At 33.7% G+C, this 23930-nt stretch overlaps 1 protein-coding gene across 1 annotated transcript; it reads right to left on the bottom strand.

The window, feature by feature from the left end:
* Positions 1–10340: 10340 nt before the first annotated feature.
* On the bottom strand, positions 10341–23678 carry LOC117617597 (pyruvate kinase 1, cytosolic-like). Its single transcript, XM_034347041.1, has 16 exons — positions 23510–23678; positions 22990–23086; positions 22436–22533; positions 22008–22163; positions 19943–20020; positions 19140–19271; positions 18113–18193; positions 17819–17890; positions 17494–17583; positions 15242–15386; positions 14840–14928; positions 13464–13559; positions 13241–13308; positions 12895–12994; positions 11892–11951; positions 10341–10764 (listed from the first exon to the last, which is right to left on the bottom strand). Exons 1-16 carry the CDS (start codon positions 23576–23578, stop codon positions 10612–10614), a joined length of 1584 nt encoding a protein of 527 aa, XP_034202932.1. The 5' UTR covers positions 23579–23678; the 3' UTR covers positions 10341–10611.
* Between the last annotated feature and the right edge of the window lie 252 nt (positions 23679–23930).

Here is a 23930-nt window from a genome sequence, read left to right as displayed (position 1 = left end):
AATTTAGTATTATGTTTGAGAAAACAAACTGAAATCTTAGAGCGTGTTCATGTAATTTTAGAGATCCAAGGAGGTTTTGTGAAAACACAAGAAACCTCAGGGGGTGTTAGTGTAAATAACTTTTCAAATTTTTCATTGTCATCATCATCTCGATATTATCGATATTATTGATATTATAGCGATATTTTGGTTAAATATTGCTAAAGTATGAAAAACATTATCGACATTGATATTTTTTAATATTATCGATATTTATACGATATGTGTATGGATACATTCCAAAATATCCTTACCCTAAAAAAATGATAATATCCTCAATATTATCGATATTTTAGACTGTTGTGTTTACTAACATGTGGGTATTGAAACAATTTAAATTCTTGCTTTATGTGTTTACTAACACATGACAATTGGAAAATTCTTCCATGCTCCCAATAAATATATACACATATAATAATTATATTTATATCTTTCTCAGATGACGACAATAAAAAGATAGTTCTTAACCATTTTCATAACACATATCACTCATATTTTCTCTTATACAACATTCAAATCTTACTGCAATTGTGGTAAGAAATCTAAACACATCAATCCTTATAAGCAAAATTATTCCAAAATAGGAATGGTCAACAATTGATGGATAAGCATGCTATGGAAAGTGCATGTATGCCAAGTATCAATATTTTTTTTACTAATTAGAAATTAAATTGCAGAATATAAAGCTGGAAAAAAAAAAAAAAAAAAAAACCTGGATTTGTCCAATTTGTCCTTTTAAACATAAATATAGATAAAGCTTGTACTTCAAATTCTAACGTTAGACAAACCCTCTGCCATATTGGAGAAGGCGGTCCTCGAAAAACAGTTGTCGTCTGGAAGTAAAAAGTAAAAGTAAAAAACAACAAAAGATTTTTACCTATTAAATCATGCAAGTGGAGCAGGAAATTTTTTGGCAAAACAAAAATGAATTACAGTACAGAAAAGGAAATAAAGATAGAGTGAAGAATACGTCGCCGTCACATACTTCACCCACAAGGCAAGTAAGCGCAGCGACGAGTTTGGTCAATTGAGGCTGCAGATTAATAACAAAAAACAAAATTAAAATAACAAAAGCATGATTGGGATTTTTATTATCCCCTTGTTACCAAGTTAGACGGTAAACGGTCAGATTTGAGGACGGCCGTTTGACCCTTCGCTTGCAAGGCAGTGAAAAAAAATAGTTTGGTTTATTTATTTATTTTTTAAAAAAAGATTTTTTTATTTAAAAAAATATTTATGGGCTTTTTGGGCTTTGAGCCGAAGTGGGGCTTTAGTACAAACCACACTTCTGCATCTGTTTTGTTCATGGATGTTATGAACATGCATTAGTTATGCTGATTGATATTTAGTGTCATAAACTAAACTTCGACTACATTAGGTAATCATTCACAAAGATCCTTTTTGGATGTATGAATAGTTGGTAGAAAATTGATTCAACGAAGTAAATTGTGTTGAAGAATATAAGTTACACATTGGAAATTTAACTAAATAAAATACAAATAAATGACACCACTTTTAATAACATCCAGGCTTTGTAGGTGGTTAAGTTGTGGACAATAACGGTGTTGTTAATAGTGGGCCGATACCCCGTCTCTCTAAAAGTTAACATGGTATTAGAGCAGATTGATTGACTAGGCCTAAATTACTGGGCCTTTACCCTTATCCCTTACATAACATGTGGTGTTCACATGTTGGGCTTGAATGCTTGACTCCGATGTGGACTTAGCTACACATGTGAGCCACTATGTAGTGATCCCACGTGAGGGTCATGTTGAAGAATATCCCACATCGAAAACTTAACTAAATTAAATACAATATATAATAAATGACACAACTCTTAATAACACTGGCCTTTTGTGATAAAACCTCACACCTAATGGACTTTGTAAATGGTTAAGTTAAGAACAATATATGTGTTGTTAATAGTGAACCGCTAATCCGTCTCTCTGAAATTTAACAAATTGCTCTTGCTTCATAAGGTTTTTCATTATCATATTTAAATGGATAACTTTTTGCACAAGCAATGGATCATCTTTGTTTATGCATGTCCGTTGGGCAAATTTTTTTATAAATTATTGGGCCCTTTTGGTGTCTTCCCATGAAACAAAGTGTTTATGTGCTAAAAAATTAGCTTGCTTGCCAAAATATGTTTCTTCCATTGTATACTCAAGCCTCTTTTGTTAGGGAGGACTAGTCTGGATTAGACTATGCTAGATTAGTAAAATACTTATATTTCATGTGCAATCAAATCATAATATGGATATTATTGTCTAACTTGAAGGATGAAAGAGGACTCTTTATAAGAGATCGATGACTAAAACTTATCCCTCATAATCCCACTAATTTCAAGGGGATTAAGGGGGTATAAGTTTTAGTCATCAACATCTTATCAAAATAAATATATGTTTAACAACATAATTAAAAGTGTACCTATTGAAGTTGTGCCTTGAAATTCTTGAGAGAATTGAAATATTTTGTTATTGTCATCTAAATCCATCTTGTTGCTAATCAACCTATCTATCAAATGATATCTTTTTGACTTTTTCGTTTCATCTTATTCGTACAAGGGTGAATTTCATTGAGACAAATCATTTCTCTTATGGAGACAAATCAATGAAAATATTAAAATTGGAGAATTAGGGATAAGAATTTTACCTACAAGACTTTCATAACAAAGAATACAAAAAGCAGCATGTATTTTTTTGGGACAGCTATTAGGGCTAAGTTTCACATATATGTTTTTTATTTTGACTTAGTTTATTATAATCGAAGATACTTCATTATGTGGGATCAATTAGGATACTATGATATTTATTTCTTTATATGAGACTTCAAACTTGCATACTTCTTTACGTGAGAAACTGCCAAAAAGCCATAAGATGATAGGCTCAGCCATTGGGGTATATAAGTTTAGTATTTTTTTTTTCCAAAAAGCTACCTGGGCTACAGTCCAATGTAGCCCACTAGGTAGTTCTGCCCGTGCTATTAGCGACTTATAATTAGTTTACTGACACATATGCATGCCAAATATGAACATACATTAGTTAAGCAATTTCTTCCCTTAATTTCTAGTTTCTTGTCTCCAACATCTTTGATAAAATGCCTCGAAGAGACAAATTTGCTATTGGGAAAATTAATGCCTTGAAGAGAAAAATTTGCTACTGGGAAAATTTGGAACTTTCATTTTGATCTCATGGGGAGAAATTCTTGGACCCACTGCTTCTTAAAATGGAGGACATTGATGGTTTTGGAAATATTTGTAGTTCAAAAACACAGAAATTTCGATGAAAATATCAGGATATTATCGATATCGATAAAAATTGAATAAAAACCACCAAAATTGTAAGAAAAACTTGGAAATTTTTCTTGAAACTTGGAAGATGTTTATTTAATCAATTATCTTACTTTATCATAAAAAAATTGGAAGGAAATGCATTGCATGATGGGTTTAACTAATTTAAGTTGATTATATAGCAAGTTGACAAGCACTGCGAGTGTATAAAATATGTTGTAATTAATGAAAGAGATTAAACACACCATAATCATGTATTTATAATGATTTAATACAATATTTTACACTTTCTACATTGCATGGTAAGATACATGAGTGACTTAGTACCACATAGAGTTCCTATAAGGTTTAAATTTGAGTTATTCACACTAACACTTCCTGAGGTTTTCGAATTTTACACAGAACTCCTTGAGGTTTTAGAAATTACAAGAACAACCCCTGAGGTTTTAAATTGTTTTCACAAAACTCCTTTTCGTTGATTTTTCATCCAAAGATTGATGATTTTATACAAAAAATTCTCCAAATGACAAAGTTGGCCTTTGAGATTAGATTGCATATACTTCATTGAGGTTAATTTTGTCATTTGCATATGTTTTTTTTCAACGAAATCATCAATTTTTTGACAAACAATTGACGAAAATGGGCTATGTGAAAACAAATTGAAACCTCAGGGGGTATTCGTGTAATTTTTGAGACTTGAGGGGGTTTTGTGAAAACACAAGAAACCTCATGAGGTGTTAGTGTAAATAACTCTTGAAATCTTTCATTATCTTTATCATCTTGATATTATCGATATTATAGTGATACTATAGCGATATGTTGGTCAAATATTGCTGAAGTGTAAGAGAAATTATCGACGTCGATATTTTTCGATATGTTATTATTTATATGATATGTGTATGGATACGTTCCAAAATATCCCTGACCCAAAAAATCGATAATATCCTTGATATTTCGTCGATATTATCGATATTTTAGACTGTGATCATAATCTCTAATGATAATAACAAGCATGGAAAAAAAAGAAAATCTTTCCTTACTAAATGATCACTATTTGATTTAATGTAATTTTTCTTAGGTTGTTAAGTCACTCTTTTCTTGTCAATTATTTCCATTTAAACTCCTCATTGGGTATTCTAGTATGTAATTTTATAATTCAGAAGAGCACTTCTACCGGGAGGCCCTAGCTCAGGCAAGAGGCCCCCAATCCAGTTTTCAACGCCCAAGTCTTGCCAAGACAAGAGCTGGGCTTCACCAACCTGGCAAACCCAAAAGGCAAGACTTGCCTGGCAAGCTGACCTAATGTTGACGTTATTATGACGTCAACAACCAATTTAAATAATAGTAAAAAATAGGAAAAAAATACCAAAAAATTCAAAAAAATTATTATTATAAATAGCTAGCCATGAAATACCAAAGAATCCAAAACTCTATACAAATTCTTCTCCTCATATCTCATGTGAATAGTGATTGCCCCTTGGTTGCCATGGCAATGGATGGAAAACCAACAAAAAAATTGCTAGGGAAGACCTATTCATGTGAATAGTAACAACCCTTACCTCCCCTTGTCTTTTGCCCTTACAAATGGGTGGAAATTCTCTACGAATAAGCTGCTAGAGTTATAGCTTGAATTGAAATTAACTTTATATCCACGAGACCACTTTTTTTTTTTTCTTTCAAATCTACCATAAAACAAACAAAAATCCATATGTTCTCTACATCAAATTCATCATAAGCAGAAGCCCAATAATTTGTTTTTTCCAAACCTGCTAAAACCAATCTGAATTTTTTTTTTTTTGGGACAATGTTAGGTAACCCAACTTTCTCTTCCCAATCTAGGTCTTCAAATTTTTTATTATTTGGAGACAATATTGTAGAGTATATATCATTTTCCACCTAAGTTAGGAAAGAAAAATTGAGACGTGAAGGGTCCATTTGATAATCATTTTATTTTTCAGTTTTCTATCTTTTTAAAAAAAATTGAAAACAGAAAACATCTTTGGTAACGGTTTTCATTTTTTAGTTGCATAGGGACTCGGCTGCCTGACTATTGTGTTCGTATGCGGACCCAATTCAAGCCTCGGGATCTCTAGATCCAAAATTCACTAAAAATTCATCCCAACTTCGAAAAATTCAACGAAAAATGCTACAAACTCTTTTTTTTTATTATATATGTATTTTCAGTCTATGATCTCACATTAACAATTTGATCCTAAGAAAAATTTCATTTCCAAATTCCACAAAACTGAAAACTGAAAACTGAAAAATAAAAAATGAAAACAATTACCAAACAACTTTTGAATAGAGTTACCAAACAAGTTTCTTGTTTTCAGTTTTTTACAAATGAAAAGCATTTTCCTTCTTTAAAAATGATGATTAATGTCATTGACAACATTGTGACAAAAATAACATGTTGAATAATTCTTTATGACGGGAAAAATTTAGTTTGTAATATTTTCTGAGGGAAAGCATACTTAAAAAAATTAGTACTAACCAACTTTTAGGCCAATTTTCCCAATTGAAAATTTTCTCTCGAAAATCAGCAAGTTTTGTTTTTATGATATTTCTCAAATTGTATATAACATGTTAACATTCCATTATTTACTTCTACATCTTGCAAACCACCCAAATTGAAATTTATACCGTTGATTTGTATCAAAGGTCTTTGTATACTCATCTAATTTGAGTTGACATAGTCAAGTTGTACATATTTTCTTCTAAAAATATCATATTCATTTAAAGGGTAAGTCAATATTGCATGATGCTTTCTCGTATCGTGTTCAACACAATTGGTATAACCTTTTATACATACTCGACTCTTAATTTAGAAGGTTGTTGCTCATCATAAATTCGATTATTAGTCACATATGGAAAAAAAAATAAAAAAATGTTGTGTTGATGATTGGCTCTCAATATTAGCTAAATTAGACAACATTTTACTTAACTAAATGTGATCAAATAAGCATGAAAACAAGATATTTGCTATAAACAATGAAAATATTAATTTCTTGTAGAGATCTTCCTTTTTATGATGACTTAAAAATAAGTTTTGATAATCATATGATATTGTAAAGTGAGTCCAAATGAATAATTAGCTCCATATTAACTTAATAACCAATTAACGCTGGAGTTCTAAAGACATATATCACCTAAATGCAAGGGACCATAGTGGTCCTGGACAACCCCCCACCTCTTACTTCTCTTTTTATTTTCGTTATATATATCAACAAAATAATATTATGTATGTTAATATATTTTATGAGTCTCATTTTTATGCCAATCTCTTTCTTATATATATATATATATACAGTCCCGATCTCTTGGACCACAGGAGTCCAAGAGATTGTGGTCACCCACCGTTGGATATTAATCCAATGGTTCAAAATGATATATATAAATGCAATATGACATAAATGATTATTACCCGATTCAAGTCAACCGTTGAATTTACATCCAACGGTGAGTGACCATAAATCTCTTGGACTACAGGGGTCCAAGAGATCAGGACTGTATATATATATATATATATATATATATTAAACACAAATCCTTAAAATCTAAGTCTTTTTCACATACACAACAAACTTCCTCATTGCTCTTACAACCATGTTGGTGACTTTTGTTTATTCTCTTATTTTCCATATAACATATTATTAAGTTTTAATTGAGTTAACTCATTTAATTAAGTTTTATTTTTAAAACTTGGTTTGTGAAATTTTTTATTGTGTTGTTTGGATTTGTGAAATTTTGATTTATTCTCTATGCAATATAAATGATGTTTTGGTCCTCTTGGTTATTTTGGCATATCTTGTAAGTTTGAATTTTTTAATATATGTTTTATGTACACATGAAATCCTGACTCCGTCACTGCATATAGTCACAACTAGGGGTGGGCACAATTTCGAGTCAACCCGATCAAACCACTCAATCCGATCATAGCGGGTTGGATTGGGTTGGTTTAGCCTAAAAATTAACGGGTCTTGGGTTCAAAAAATCATAAATCGTTATGTACGGGTTGGAACCAAAACTTAAAAATATTCTTAATTTTGAGTAAACCCGACTAAACCGCCCAACCCGATCACAAAATGTTTGGGTTAGATTGAGTTGGCATAATAATGAGCGTATCTTGAGTCCAAAAAATCATAAATCGCTATTTATCAAGTTGAGTTACGAGTTGGGACTAAAACCAACTCAACCCAACCCATCCCCACCCCTAATCACAATATCATGGGTTCAACAACAAAATAACTAAATAACTACAAAGCAACAATAACAAAATGAAAAGAATCACAACCATTGCAACCATTAAATACAAAAAAATTAAAGAGAAAATTTACAATAAATATTCAACTTGGCAAGTGCCTCTTCCAGTGTAATAATCTTGAGGATGTTTTCATTAATCTGTCAAATTATATGTAAAGATCACTGTGACGGTTAGATGGAGAGGGTTCATAGAGAGCAATATAAAACCATTGCAGACTATTTATTCCAATCCGCATGATTTGCCTTTGCACAAAACGCAAGTCAGCTGTCAGCAAAAAGCAATTTGATGCATTGTTGACTTTCCCTGTATTTATAGAGCGGCACTGACAAAAAGCGTCTTGCTCTGATTTTGCAGGTGCAGAGAAAATGTCTTTGTGGCGCTTCCTCTTGGGCAATTTGCAGTCCGATCCCTAAATCTTTGTGAGTTTACTACTTGCCCTCAACTCAGAGCTACTCAGTCAATGACTTGACATGACTAGCATAAGTAAGAAGAATAAGATAAAAGCTCTATGTCTTTGATAAAGACGACTTGGGCCCCACACCAAAACTCAGGTCGGCCCACATGCTTGGCAAGTATTCAACAGAATTCAGCTTCGACAAGTGTGTTGTTGAGCGTGAACAAAACTCCCACGTGCCTTTCATTCCATCTATACAAAACTTTAATAAAAATCTAGGCCGTCCTTTCAAATGAAAAATATGAAATCTCGTTACCACAGTAAAAAAGAAATCCCTTTTTTATTTTTTGAGAAAAGGGAATAATATTTTATCGATGAGACGGATTAAAACAATTACAAAAAAATCAGGGTGTAATCAAGAAGGATTAGGCGAGCTGTCTATACACATAAGGATTCAGTCGTTAGATTAATTGCGTAGTCTACTCTCAATTGCAAACAGAAGAAGGAATCTTGACTTAAAAGTGTCAAACAGACCAGGCTAGCCTGAGTATAATACGAACAAAGCCCGTTTAAGTAAGGTCTAGCACAATACGGTCCGTATCTTTAGATGGGCCAAGACAAGGTAATTATGCCCAATGAGTGGGCTGGCCTGTAGCTTGTTGCAGGATGTGCCAGCCCAAAACCCATTTATTAAATTATATTTATTTCAGAGAAAAATACAATATACTATTATTACATTTATATCTTAAATAGAAGTCTATTTCTTTTCTCTAATAATATATATTAAAATTTAATATTTTCTTTATATATTTCAAGTTTCAATTTTAAAAATCCAAACAATAATGTAGTAATTTTCTATTTAAGTGTACTTTAAATAAAATTATTGACCTCTTTTTGCAACCAATAATAATAAATCTTGTTTGTATATCTATATATATAAAGCAAAATGTAGAAAATGGTGAAACATTCAAAATACCAAAAAATGCACCTTGGTTAATTCAAATATTAAGAATTGAAATTATTAATTAAATGAGGATAATATGGTAAATTCACACATTTTCATTTTAAAAAAATTAAAATTAAAAGAAAAATCAAATAATGAACCTTATTTTTATGGAACACAATTACCCATTATCGTTTTTAATTCTAAAATAAATTTAATTTTTTTTTAAAAAAAACATCTCACAAGCACGAAAGCGCGTGCAGAGAGGCTAGTACATAATTTTAAAAAAAAGATTTAAAGGAAGTTGTAAAAAAAAATGCAAAACATAAGTCAAATTTGGTGTGGGCTCATTATTGCCCAACACAAGCACAATATGAGTCCATACCATGGGCTTGGACTGGGATTAATCATTCTCATGAATATACGGTTCGTCGTTTATGGGCCGACTCTAAACGGGTATAAGAGCATCCATAATCATGCTCTATATTTTTTAGTTAAAATTTAGCTAAAGACACTATAAAGCTATTGTAGGAGCTCTCTGTAAAATTTCAACTCCAACCATACTCCCTTGTTTCAAGAGTTTTTAATATTTTTTAATTCAATTTTTGAATAAAATATAAACACAAAAGCAACAATAAAAAAATAGTTGACATTAAATAAATGATTAAAATAATATTAAATATAGAAATATTTAATTATAGGGAGTCATTAAGAGTTCTTTTTCTCTCCTCAAATTTAGGAGCTTCTAGATATGTCTCTATTTTAGGAGGAGCATGGTTAGAGGTAGGTTTTTTCAATTCCTCCCTAAATTTTAGCTAAGAAGGTGGTTTAAAGAGCTCATTGTGGATGCTCTAAGTCTAAGACGACTGATGGACCTAGTAAGGCGCAAGGAGGTGCCGTTGCACCCCTCCTAAACCGGAAAAACTATTGTAGGTACTTCAAATTGCCTTTTTACTCAACTGGTGTGCAAATTACCTTATTTCCATTTTCTTTTTACTTTTATTTATTTTTATATTACTCCATTTACTTAAGTTTACAACGTAAATAAGGAAGTACCCCCCCATTTGGATTCAAATAAAAATACTAGAAAATCAAAATATGAAAATTCAGTTTTAGTGCAAAATACGATGTAGGCTAAAAATGATGGCTCATTAATTCAACATATACTTCATACTAAATCCCATAAAATCAAATTTTCTTATTTGATATGTAAGGAATAAAAGCCGCCAAAAATTATCTTGAGAAAATGATTATTCCAAAAAACCATTTTTCATACTTAATCAATATTGCACCTCCGCTAAAAAATTTCTGAGTCCGCCAGTGTCTAGGACCATCCATTTTTTTAAAACTATGCTTAACAATTTTGAAGCCATTGGACAAAAAAGTAGTGACAGTTTCAATCATCTTCTTGTTCGTAAAATGATAAAGCTTAATTTGATCCTCTGCCTTGAAATGTGACTGACGTCAGATTTAATAAAATATTTTACATATTATAATATTCGTGTTTTGAGAACTGTTATTTTTGGAAAGACAAAGGAGCATAAATTTACAGTAATTTAACTACAAAGAAACTCCGTTATGCATCTTTGCTTATTTTTGGAAAAGAGGGGTGGCAGGCCATGGAGAACTTACAAGAAAAACTGGTAAAACATACTCAGAAATATGTTGCAATGTTGACATCAATCTTCAAGCTCAATGATCTTCACCACAGAAGCATCGCCGATTTTCTGGCAAATCACAAGACGGTCATGTGACTTTATGACACCAGAGGATTTACCATAATCCAAAGCGACCTTCAAAATCGATTCATTTGTTGCACCAGTAGATTCAGCCTGCAGGAGCAAAAAGATAGAAATGCAAAAGAAAATGTCTCAGTCTGATCCAATGGGAAATGAAGCATGCAAAGTATATGCATTATTGAGATGTATGTAACCTACTCATGTCCCTACCCAGATTTTTTCCTACCATAAGGTTATTTTGTTTAAATCATTTTGACATCAAATAATCTAGAATTGTGCTAATATTACGATATAAGTCTTCCCTGCAAGCAATCTTCCATTCTTCCCTAACCAAGAAGAAACTTTTAATAACTGCTCACCTAGATTTTTGAAATACATATCAGATGTGACTGTGGAAAAAATTCTTTCTGACTATATTATTCACAAGGGCTGCATAAGATGATTATAAGAAGTTCAAGGCCAACAAGAAACCCACAGAAGGATATATTCTTTCTGGAAACCACGTGATATGAATTCATCATTTGTTTCTCCTATGTAATCAACAGGATATATCTTGCTTTCAAAATTTCCTTTGTAAATAATAAAAATCAAATCAAAACACAAGATTTGATTCCCACTGCTTGAGTGAAAGCATCTCAACCCTTAATTATGCTCACATTTCCACATTGTTTCAACAAAGAGACTCCTAGGCTAGGGAAAGAAAGAAACTACTTCCGAAAGAGATTCTCTAGCAATAAACGCAAATTGATGCCTCGAACAATTAATTTCTCAATTCATACTAAAATATTTACCTTCTTTCCTTTTTCCAGTATAATAACCCTTTAAATCATACTCACTCTTGTGAGATGGAAAGATATTTTGGTAAAGCTAAAATCTTTTATCCTTCCGAGTTTTAAAATGAGGCAAATATCAAAACCAGAAGAAAATCAATATCCCTATTGTGGAGAGAACACAACACAATGAAGGCGACCATCTTCCCTCATTGCAAATTACACACAAACACATATCATGTCAGAAGGTGGAAGGAATATAGAAAGGTCCATTTGCAAAACTTCTATTATTATTTTTTCTATGTACAAAATATTTGATTTTTTTTTTTTTTAATAATAAAAAAGGGGCTTGTGAGATGAAATATGCTCTCAGAAAGAGACTTTTTTTTTTTGCCTCTCCGAGTATGTGGGATTGAAATAATTTAAAAAATGATACAGAATAATTCTTACTGGATGTCGAGGATCTGCTAGCATGGGAAAAAGGCCTCTAACAATGAGTGATTGCCTTGCCTGCCAGACATTCATCATAAGAAAAAGATACACATGATGAGCATCAAATTCAGTTAGAGAATGTAATGCATAAAGAAAAAGAAGCGTAAGTCCAATAACTAGATTGTCTTCTAATCATTGTTCTGTTCTCAAATTTAAACTGAGAGGTCCATAAGAGATATATTTTCATCCAAAACCAATGGGCAATGGGCGTAGAGGGTCAAGATATTTAGATATTGTCAGCAAGGCTTAGAATTCCCAATGTGCAATTTCTATTTTCAATTGGCAATGTGTGGCAGAATTGAGCCATACACGTGGATTAGTTATACTGGGTGACGTGGAGCACGTGTGACCATTGGCCTTGACATGTAGATGAATTATTTGCTCTGATACCATGCTAAAGTTAGAGCATCCAACCCAAAAAGAATCCGCTCAGATACCATGCTAAAGTTATATTGGGTGGAGAGGCTCAAGATATTATCTATTGACATGCAACGCTTACAATTGCCAATGTGGGATTTATATTCCAACACCATATTTTGCCACTCTCCCAAATCAACCCTCAATCCACATGTTCAACAATATGATTTGAAAGAATTAGTTACAGATTCCGTTGACAGAAAATTATGAGTGGGACAAAGGGAGTAAGAAAAAAAATCAACATAGGAACTGAGATAAGTTGAAAGAACCTTAAGACAAAAAATAAGAGTCTAAAAAATATATATATATATATATATATATTTAATGTACAAAGCATTTTATCTTAAGAACAGTACTCCATTTTTTCTTCTTCTTAAAATGATACTTAGTAGATCTTCTAGAATCAAAGGAAATGGACTGACAGAACTGCTCTGGGATTATGTTTCAACAGGATAAAACCATTAGTAGCCACATTCTAGCATCTAGCAGAAACCTGGAAATGTAACCTTGCCAGTGCATAAACCAAATCAGGTCAGTAACAAACCTCAAAAGCACCAGAAAATTTCCATCGGAGTTGATTTGTCTTGACCCGAGGAATTACAACAGAAAGCACAGGCATTGTTGGTCTGTACTTTGCGATCAACCTACAACAATGCCCAAGTATCAAAACCAATAAACGCAAGAGTGAGCATGACAATTACAACAGATTTGTATATAACATCATAAAGGAAAACTGTTTCTTAATTAAAATATGAACCATCTAACTGAAGTTCAATAGGGAAATTAAAAATTTACATGAAATCAAATCCCATAAGCTATAGCTACCCACTCCCTAAGCATTTGAATCTAATATACAAATGAAGATAGAAGAAGGGATAAGAGAAAATCACCTTGCAGCTCGTCCAGATGAAGTGAAGCAAATAATTACAGACGCCTTCACCTTGATGGCTGCCCGTACCTAGAACAAGCGACATTTTTATATATAATATTTCACTATACCATAAAACTTATCCTTCATACCATGCTTCAGTTAGCAAACATCTCTTCAGGGTTCAGGGCAATGGTACAATAAAAAAAGAAAAGAACTGAAAAACACTGAAAGCAAAAAACTACCGCAGAGGAAGCAATGGATTCCAAGTGGGTCATTGGTTCTCCAACATATTTGACAGCCCTCTTAAAGTACAGATCTTGATTGAAAACTTTCTCAGCCTGCATACAGCATTTTGATAAAAATAATTAAAATTCGGCTCACGATAACTGATATAAAAGAACTAATGTAATAAATGTGAATTGAGAACTTTGCCTTGCCATTGTACTTTAATATCTAACAATCTTTTGATAACCCATCCTACGACACATGCATCCTAACAAGAATAAAGAATGGTCCCACCCTCCAAAAGAGAAACTGTCTGATCATAAGACAAAATTTCTGCACATCAAATGACTACCAGCTAGACCAACATATCACTGTATAAAGAAAGAAATAAGTATGCTTTAAAAATAAAAGCTGGCGTAACAAAACACAATAAAGAAATTCTATAGCCAACTTCAAACTGTTGTAGCTTGAATGAGAGGGAGTGAACAGAATAACCATGATACATTTTTCAACTTACCAAAACTATATATAATTAATACAACAATTCAACAAAAAGCGAAATCCTAACCCTTAGTATGGGTAGAAACTATGCCAGAGATCATCAAATTTTAGATCAGAAAAGATAAGACGGCAGAACATCATAAGCAGTGCTTAGTGTGCAAACAGAAGTCAGTTCTTCACAAAACTGAAAAAGAGGAGACTGACAACAATTTAAAAGAATAACAGGAGTTTGATATAGTGTACATCAACACATGGAAAATTAATCCACAGTGAGGTGAAAGGTAATAGGATGGCAAAATCATGCTACTCCAACAGTAAGTTTGAAACTGCACGTCCATAAAGACCTCTACTGATGCAGGACAATAACAAAGAAATGAAGAAAGAAAGACATTAGCTCAATCCGGCCTTTGGCATCACACTGACGTTTTCCTGAATCACCTCGAGTCAACCCATGCTTCAAACACGAGCGGGAAATCACAACTTTCACCATTAACTAAATTTCAAAGCTCACAAAGTAGACCTTTTATAGAGCCATTGGCACATGACTCCTTGAAAGACTCAAATTAATACACTTAAATGCTAAAAGACATGTTCATGACATCTAATGCATTCATCATGTGACATACAACACATAGGGAGACTCAAAGACAATGACTATAACACTCTAAACAGTGAACCCAAAATATATGTTCAAATTGCATTTATTGCTCCATTTGCACTTGTACAGGCGCTTATCCAGTATAATTAGCCGGAAGGTTTCTCGCTTGCTCATCCCCCCATTGGGGTTTTTATTTTTGTTTTTCCCCCCGGGCGGGTGGTTGGGGGGTTGTAGTTGTGGGGAGAGAGAGAGTCAATACTAAATTTCTTTACAACAATATGAAAATGGAGTTACCTCAGCGCAGATCTTTCCAACAATGGAGATGGTCTCAACAGGGTACAAACCCCGGAGGGTCTCCGCACCTAGAAGAATTGCATCACTTCCTGCACAAATAGAATTGAAAAGTAGATAAATAAGATCCCAATTGGCACATGTCATACTTGTATCCTATGATAGCACTAACTTGTAAAAGAAAGCTCAAGAAACAGTGGGACCGTCAAAGCTCAATCAACAGGAATATTATAATAATGACGGTTACTAACACCAGCAGAGCAACAATCTATGTGAATCTGTGATGACATGAAAAAGTAATACACGCCATCCAGATCAGCAATAAGACGCTGACATCCACTAAAAGTTTTTATATATTTTTTTAAAAAAAAAAAACATATTTAATGTCAAAAGACAAAAATTTACCATCCAGTATGGCATTGGCAACATCAGTTGCTTCAGCACGAGTAGGTCTTAGGTTGTCTGTCATACTATCCACAACCCGAGTCACCACTGCTGGCTTTCCAGCCATATTGCACTTGTAAACAGCAGCCTTTTGAAATAAAAATACCTGGAAAATCCAAGGAGTGTGTACCAACATATTCAAGTTTCACTGCACAAAATAACTTCCAACTAAAAGTAAACGTAGATGCACATTGATGACATCTTTGTCAAACCCATTAGGGTTTACAAACGAAAGTGATGGAAGAGGGAATTATTAATTAGTTTCCTAATTTATTTGTTAGTTCCTAGGTTCTCTAAGTTTTCCAGATTTCATTAGGATTTTTTTGTTTTTCCATATTTCAGTAGGATTTCTAAGTTTCCTATTTTATTTGGATTAGGATTTCTTTCCTAGAATAAGTTTAATTTTTCTTTTCACTCTAGGGTTAGATTATTATAAATACCAAGTCTATGTAATTCATTATGGAGTTAAGTTGTTGAGATATAAAGAAAAGCTTATTTTCCAGAGATTGGGGACTACTTGGTGTGAAGCCAAACCCCTGGAGAGATTCCAGACCTATCCCTTTTGTTCTATTTTCTGTTTTCCATTGTTTTTGCTTCCGCTAAACTACCTAAATACCCAATTTACCCATATCCTACATCAAATTTGGTATCAGAGCCAGGTTTTCGTTTTCCTTGGGTTCGAAATTTTCAAATCTCTTTTTCTGCACGTTGTATGTCGACTGTATGGCTCCAACTATGGTTGGTAAGACAATCATGCCAGCAAAGGCCTACGAACGGATTGTTCATATGCTGGAAACTCTAACAAAGCAAGTGGCAGATTCCGAAGAATGATTCAGACTCATGGAGCATCGTCTTGTAAAACTAGAAGCATCCAAGCACCGTTATGTGGATAAGTTTGACGTGATCAATATTTGTTCAAAGGAGCCTCAAGAACGTCAATTCATTGATGATTGGAAACAAGGAGAAAATTTTCAAGACAATACCATGGAGATTCAAGTAGAAGCTGCTGGTCAAGGTGAGTTTAAGGAAGAAGTGTGTAAGCCTGAACTTCTTGCTAGTGTTGTCGACACTAAGGTTGAATCTGGTGAGATTTTTCATCCTATGATGACACTAATAAGTTGCCCATTGATCGAATCACCGTTCAGCAAAGGAGGGAAAAGTGTAACTGATCAGTCAGCATTCCTACAACTCATTGATTTTATCAGATTCGGGAGGGAGGCAGAGGATGAGTCTATATGTTTGCAAGCTGATTCCAACTTCCAGGAATGTTACTACAATTCTAACTCGCCGGAGTCGAGTTCTTCTCAGCCAGGGAGAATTGATGAGGACATCTTTTTCAAACCCATTAGGGTTTACAAACGAAAGAGATGGAAGAGGGAATTATTAATTAGTTTCCTAATTTATTTGTTAGTTCCTAGGTTCTCTAAGTTTTCCAGATTTCATTAGGATTTTTTAGTTTTTTTTCCATATTTCAGTAGGATTTCTAAGTTTCGTATTTTATTTGGATTAGGATTTCTTTCCTAGAATAAGTTTAATTTTTCTTTTCACTCTAGGGTTAGATTATCATAAATACCCAGTCTATGTAATTCGTTATGGAGTTAAGTTGTTGAGATATAAAGAAAAGCTTATTTTCCAGAGATTGGAGACTACTTGGTGTGAAGCCAAACCCCTGGAGAGATTCCAGACCTATCCCTTTTGTTCTATTTTCTGTTTTCCATTGTTTTCGCTTCCGTTAAACTACCTCAATACCCAATTTATCCATATCCTACATCACACATCCACCCAAGCATGCACACAAACACACACACCCCTAAAAGAACATGTGGTAACCAATCTCCTCGTTACTGTATGTACCCCAATTTTCGGGTTGACATCACAGGAAATCTACATTTGATAAGTACTATTTCTTATAGTTGACATCATGGAATATAACTCATTCAAGTATACCATCATCTATTCAAACATCAACAAACCATGGATTTGACAGTGACACACATACAAGTATGATGGCGCCACATACAAGTGTGACTTGGTTCTCAAGTCATACAACTATCATGTGACTCTTTGAATTTTGACAATGATTTTCTCATATACTTGTAAAGCAATGTGCAGTTTATGCAAAGACATATAGAAAGTATGCCCACCAAAGTGTTTATATAATAATAATAATAAAATACTATAAGATTAATTATTTCTGAGATTTGAAAGCTTACCTTCTCTGGCGGGAGATCTATCCCCAAATTTCCACGAGAGAGGATAATACCATCAGCTTCTTGTAGGATTTCATCAAAATGATTTAATCCCTACAAAAGTGGAGGAGAAAATAAACTAATTTATCCAAGCAAAAGTATGAAATTGAAAAATCTGGTCACCACAAATGATCCTTTTCCGGCAACCATTCCTTACTACCATTACTGCCTAGATACTGAGGACTTTCAACAAATGTCAAACCCATGTGTCTAGGTGGTAACTGTGATATGAAGGAGATGGTGGCAAAATTTGTAACTTTCATTATTGTTTTCTTAAAAAACAACTCACCTCTACATTTTCAATTTTTGCAAAAATTTGAGTTTGATTCAGGTCACCCAACTTTGAAAGAAATTCGCGGGCCTGCATAAAAGCAAGAACAACCAATGTTAAAATAAAATAATAATATGAGAATACTTAGTTTCTCCTTAAATTATGAAAAGTATAAACAGATTTATATTACCCAGTAAATTAAGCCCTAACTACAAGCTACCACGCCATAAACTAAGGATGAATAGGGAGAAAAAGAAGTCTTTAAAATTTTATTTAACACCAGAAAATCATAACAGGGAGAACAGTCCTTACGTGGCGAACATCTTCAGCATGACGGGTATATGACAATGAGAGGAAGTCAATGTTGTTACGAACGCCCCAAGTGCTTATGACCTGATAAATTATTAAAATGTTCAAAAAGGAAATGCATTAAATAAACAAACTTTGTAAGAACAAGATCTCCTTGGAAATTACAATAATTTCATACATAAAGTTTGCTTGAAATTGATTTTAAACAACTAAAATTTACCACATCGATCTAGGAAATGTAAATTACCATCTATAGAGAACAAACTTTGATAAACTTTCAACTACAAAAACCATTTCTATCACAAGCCAAATAAACTAGGATTTACCGTCACTATAAAAAAAATTAGGAACACAAGCCAATGAGTGACGACACTCGAAGATTGAATCCACAAGTTTTTGTTTTGTTTATAAGAAACACAAGCTTTGTTACTGTAAAGTGAAGAAGGATACAAATAAATTGGACAAGAAATCCATCACCTGCAAGGTACACCCGTAAAGCAAAACAAACATTACACTCATGCCAAAACTGTCTCCAATCAAAATGAATTATACCAAATGTTGTATGTCCAAAATACTTTAACAAAAATCCACAAAAAGAGTTGGAAATCTAATTCCAAAGAAGATGCACTCCATCTTCCTTGTCAAAAGAGGAAAAAACACCAATTGTTTGTTTCCAACCAACCAATCAACCAAAGCAACAAATTCCCACTCCACCAAAGAGTGACCACCTTTTGTTAGCCTCTGCAACAACCTTTCAACCATGAAGGAACGACAACTCCAAGAAAAACCCACACCACCCCAAACGCAACTAATAACCGGGTCCAAATTTGCCTTTTGAAAGTGCAATGCAAAAACATATGACACAAGTTAATGAATCCATGGATGGCCATTAAAAACTGTAGGCACTCCATTGGAAGTACTCAAAAAACAATCAGACAATTCGGTTTTCGGCATTGTAGACGGACATATAACTATGTTAGCATCTAATACTGTGAAGAAAAAAGTATTCCATTCCAACAGATAAACTGACCTCCTTATCTTTATCTGTAAGTGTAGGCAGATCAATACGAATCTGAGAGACATGCAAAGTATACAATGGCCCTGACAAGGTAGCAGAATTCTTTATGAGACAAACCACCTCTTCACCATTCACCTCGGTGACCTGCATTGTGAAAGAAAAACTTTACAACAATATGCAAATTACCACTTTATTTTCCTGAGAATATTCCATAAAGAGAACAAAAAAACAAAAGGAAAAAGAATGAGGGCACTTCTCAAAAGACATCTGCAAACAGAACACATGGAGACACTGAACGGAGGGACTGAAAACAAGAGTCTCATAAGAGAAGGCTTGCAGGACCATACTGTAGGCTTGAGTTCCTAGAGGTTCTAATTATAGAGTTTTTGGAAGCCAGTGACTTATCGAATTAATAACTTCTGATAGTCCCCTTTTAATATCATAGTCGTAAGAACAACTAGTGGCGCTTGAGACACTGCAGGTTCCACTGCCAAATATTCTATCAAGATATAGTTCTCTTTTTTCGGCCACCAAAGCTTTCTCCTACTTCCAAATATATGTCTAAATTGGAATTTTAATTTTCAGTTGAATGTCAGCATTTCACATCTCTTGCTTGCATAAACAACATTGCTTTGAAATAGGCACATAAGAAATGAGTAAAGTGGCTGTTGCGTTGTTTTAATTTCAAACTAAGTGACAAAAGACTGGGCAAGGAGTTGAATTTGACATGCCTAGATGTTTATTATATAACTATATTAAATCAGCAGAGACATACCAACTTCATAATGGAAGTCATATCTCGGATACTTCCTTACCTCCAGCCACACGGAAGTAGTTTCACTTCCTGTAAAGAGGTATTGACCAATAAAAATAGTATCTCCCTTCTTCACTACCTGCAAAGACCAAATTTGAATAATCATTGCAAGAATGCCAGCATAAGGTGAGAACGTGAGACATGTTGTAAGATAGATATAAATATCTAAATATGCTCCGACATGCTCCCATGAAAGTTAGGAGTAAACGAAAGAGCACAAAGTCAAAATCAAACTCTATGAAGAAGGCGGATTCCTGAACCTACAAGAAGAATTGGTTCCTCCAAACTCTTGTGAAATTATTGTCCTGTGTGTATAATAATTCTATACCAGAAGTGAAAAGTCTAAAATAGAACAAAAATTCAAGACTGAAAGAAGCAAAAGAATCACCACAAAAACTGAGTGTAAAATGCTTACTCCTCTCTCTCCCAACAAAGTCAATGGAGACAAAAATTTGAAAATGTTTGGTCATTTAATTGTGGTCAAATAAATAGATGAACACAGGATTTCTAATAAAATAAAAATTATCATGATAATAATCAAATGACTAAAGGATTTCCTATTTGATTATTCTTCCAATGGTGATCCTTGAATGTGATGCATGTGTAGGAAAAATGGGTTGGGTTAGGTTGGTTGAATGTATAGCATGGTTGCAGTGCTAGGAGAATTAACCTGTGAGAGAAAATGCTGTTTTTTTAACGTGTTTTAACAAAGGATGAAAATGTCGGCCATGCAGATAGTATCAGCCCTCCAATTTACCGGGATATTTCAGGGGATATATCAATATCCATTTTAGTATCAGTGAAAATTGACAAAAAAGCCAGATATTGGCTTTAAAATGTGAAATTTTGAAATAGAACTTGCGTAGATTTTAGTTCCATTATCAATGCATGCATTAAACAAATAAATTTCAAAATATACTAAGTATACGATTTCATACGATGAAATTTATGCGTATATGATGTGGGTTCATGAAAAGCATGAAAATAAAACTTTGATTAGAATGGATAATTTATGCATAATTGCATAGTTGACTTCAACCTTGTAGTACAAATAAAAATGAAGTCCATCTAGATAAACGAAGAGCTCCTATGAGGCTCAAACAATGAGGAGCAACCATCTACATCCATACAATAGTCATACCAAGTCATATAATCTAAGCAGTTCGAAGGCCATGTTTGAACTTGGTGCACATATGTCTCTAAGCTCCTTACAGTCCTCACATACATGGGATACTTAGGATTAACCCAACTAGTCGGTCACTAATCTGGTTCCTCATAAGGAGCTCCATAAGTTGTTTTAGGTGAACAAGGCTTGACTGGATATTTAGTTTGATTCAGTGGCTGGGTTAGTTGATGGGAATTCAATCAAGGTTTAATTTGATTCATATTTGACTTGATTAGATATTTTTGTTTGTTTTGAATTTGCATCTTCTTCCTCCAATTACCTTCAAAAATCAAGAAACTTTTCCGAGTTTTTGGGGAGATATAGGGAAATATTGGGGAAATCCGGGAATATCTGTGTTGACACTCTCAAAATCAGATATATCGGCTGATATATCAACCGATATTTCCATCCTTGTTTTTACCATTAAAGTTGTATAAAGATTTGTTTCAAAGTTCAATTTACAAAGAAGGTTCTCTTAATAATAGTGTACTTAATGGGTGTATAGAAATATACATATATATATATATATACATATCCCTATTTCTCCACCAAATAGTAAAACTCCATCGGACAAATAACCAATGCTTGATAAACCTCAGCCCTCAGTGTTTGCTTCTCTCATAGGAAAAGAGTCCGATAAGTATCCCTTAGTCTGAGCAGCTTGTTCCTTTGGAACGTTAGCGTGTGCAAGGATAAGCCAGCCTCTTTCCGGGTTAGCAGAGTTTGGTAAATGCAAAAACAGTTACTTCATAATCACTCAAGGAAGTAGATTGGTGCAGCAAATTTCATAGCTATAGATATGATCAAACCAAAGATCCCAATATAACAAGATAATATCAAGGAAACCCAACATATATCTTTCATAAAGATAAGCCAGACAGTATATTTCAATCATACATACCTTTGAGAGCCCACTAAAATTTATGGGTAATAGATTTGAAGTGGCCTCTTTGTCTTGATCAGGTGTTAGGACAACCAGGGTCTCTTCCTGAAGAGATATGGGGCGCTCAGATTTATTCACTACCTGCAACTCAGGACCAACTGTATCTAGCATAACCTGAGAAAAAAGGGTAAAAAACTGACTTGTAGGCGTACACGTCCAAAGGTTGACAAGGCATGTAACTCAGAATGTATACAAACCCAAGTCAGAAAAATACTTATTATGTACTAAATGAAGACAGCCTGCAGTTAAGATGCTTTACTGAAAGGCACATAACAAAGTAAATAATGCACAAAATGCACAGTTATTAAACCCATGAATAAAAGGATCATTATAAAGTCAAATAATATAGAGACCAAATGCAGAACACATAAGAATAACCGGCTTACTGCACAGAGTTTCTTGGTACTCTTGATTGCGATCTTCAGATTTTCCAACGTCTTTTGATGAAACTCAGCATCGCCCCATGAAAAATCAAATCGTGCCACTATTTTTTTCAGGGGGGTGGGGAGGGGAAGAAATTATATACCGAAGTTAGTAAAACCAACAGCATGTCATATCCAAATTTAATCTTGCCAAAAACAAGCATGCTCACATTTATTACCTTCACAAAGAAAATGTAAACTAGATGGAGAGGAGGACAGAAGAAACTATATGCTTAAGTTAGTAAAATCAATAGCATATAAAATTCAAATTCAAACTTTCTGAAAATGAAAATAGGCTTTGCTAAAAACAAAGAAGAACACATTTATTACTTTCACAACTAAGAAAATGTAAAAGGGGCCTAAAAACACTGCCAGAAAAGAGGTACATAGCCGGTACAATGTTCATTATCCTTTTATTACTTAACTATAATAGATGAAGGGAGACAGCAATAATGAGAATCTGCAACTCATAATTAGACAAAGAATAATGAAAATCAAACATAAAAGGTGGGTAATACCAGACATTCCTGCCTTCAAGCACGCAGATATTGTCTCAACGGATTGTGAATTTATACCAAGTGTTCCAACAATCCTTGACATTGCAGGAAAGAATGTCTGCAAAATTTAGTATTTAAAATCAAAGCTAAAATCAGGCATTCAAATTCTTAGACATCAATATGACCGCAAATTCAACAAATGAAAAATATCCACCAGCCAACACATCATAAGAAAAAGCAAACAAGGGCATACAGCAGCACATCTATTGAAACTCCACTAACACATAGTTTATTCATACTAGTAACTCACAAAAACCCTTGCTCCAATTTCTGCTGCTTTAATTTAGTTTACGAAACAAAAGAACGCCAAATAAGTAGCGCTAAGTTCAGTTCAGCGAAAACTGAGGTTTTCCGTTAATCCCTTCATTTTTCTCAGGAACCTAACAACACTACAACTTTGTTACTTGTTGAAGAAACAAAAGCAAATAATTAGACAAACTAACAATAACAACTTAAAAAATGAGAGATTAGAGGGGCTTACAGACTTAGAAGACTCGAGAATTGAGGCCATTCTGATAGGCTCCTCCAGAAGCAAGTGATTCGAATGCATTTTCTCCGACGAAGAAGAAGAAGATGTAGAAGAAGAAGAAGAACAGCAACTGCAAGGCCACTGTTGTGAATGTGATCAGAGAAAGAGTGAGATGAGCTGCTTTTGTACGCTTTTGAAATTATTTAATAATTTTTTTTGGGTCTGCATCGATTGAGTTTCGTAGTGATTAGTTTCTGAACAGTAATTAATTAAATTAAACTACGTTAATTACGGTGTTAATTGATGAAAATTAAAATAAAGATTTTTGTTTGGTGGGTGGGTGATGTTAGGAAGCCACGCGGCGGTTGGACCCGAGGACAGGAGGGCATAAGGAAAGGACCAGAAGGATATAGTCCATGTGTCTCTGTTTGTG

Source organism: Prunus dulcis, chromosome 2 (genome assembly GCF_902201215.1).
Source record: "Prunus dulcis chromosome 2, ALMONDv2, whole genome shotgun sequence".
NCBI lineage: Eukaryota > Viridiplantae > Streptophyta > Magnoliopsida > Rosales > Rosaceae > Prunus > Prunus dulcis.
Note: the sequence above shows the minus strand (reverse complement) of the source record. Positions and strands in the feature narration are given on the sequence as shown.

What these genes read in the sequence shown, in the direction of transcription:
- LOC117617597 (XM_034347041.1), bottom strand. Translation starts at nt 23,578, where the DNA reads ATGCATTCGAATCACTTGCTTCTGGAGGAGCCTATCAGAATGGCCTCA. An exon ending in TGCCAATGCCATACTGGATG is followed by an intron (nt 14,929 to 15,241) that starts GTAAATTTTTGT and finishes CTATTTGTGCAG; the next exon opens with GAAGTGATGCAATTCTTCTA. An exon ending in AATCCATTGCTTCCTCTGCG is followed by an intron (nt 13,309 to 13,463) that starts GTAGTTTTTTGC and finishes CGCTTGTTCTAG; the next exon opens with GTACGGGCAGCCATCAAGGT.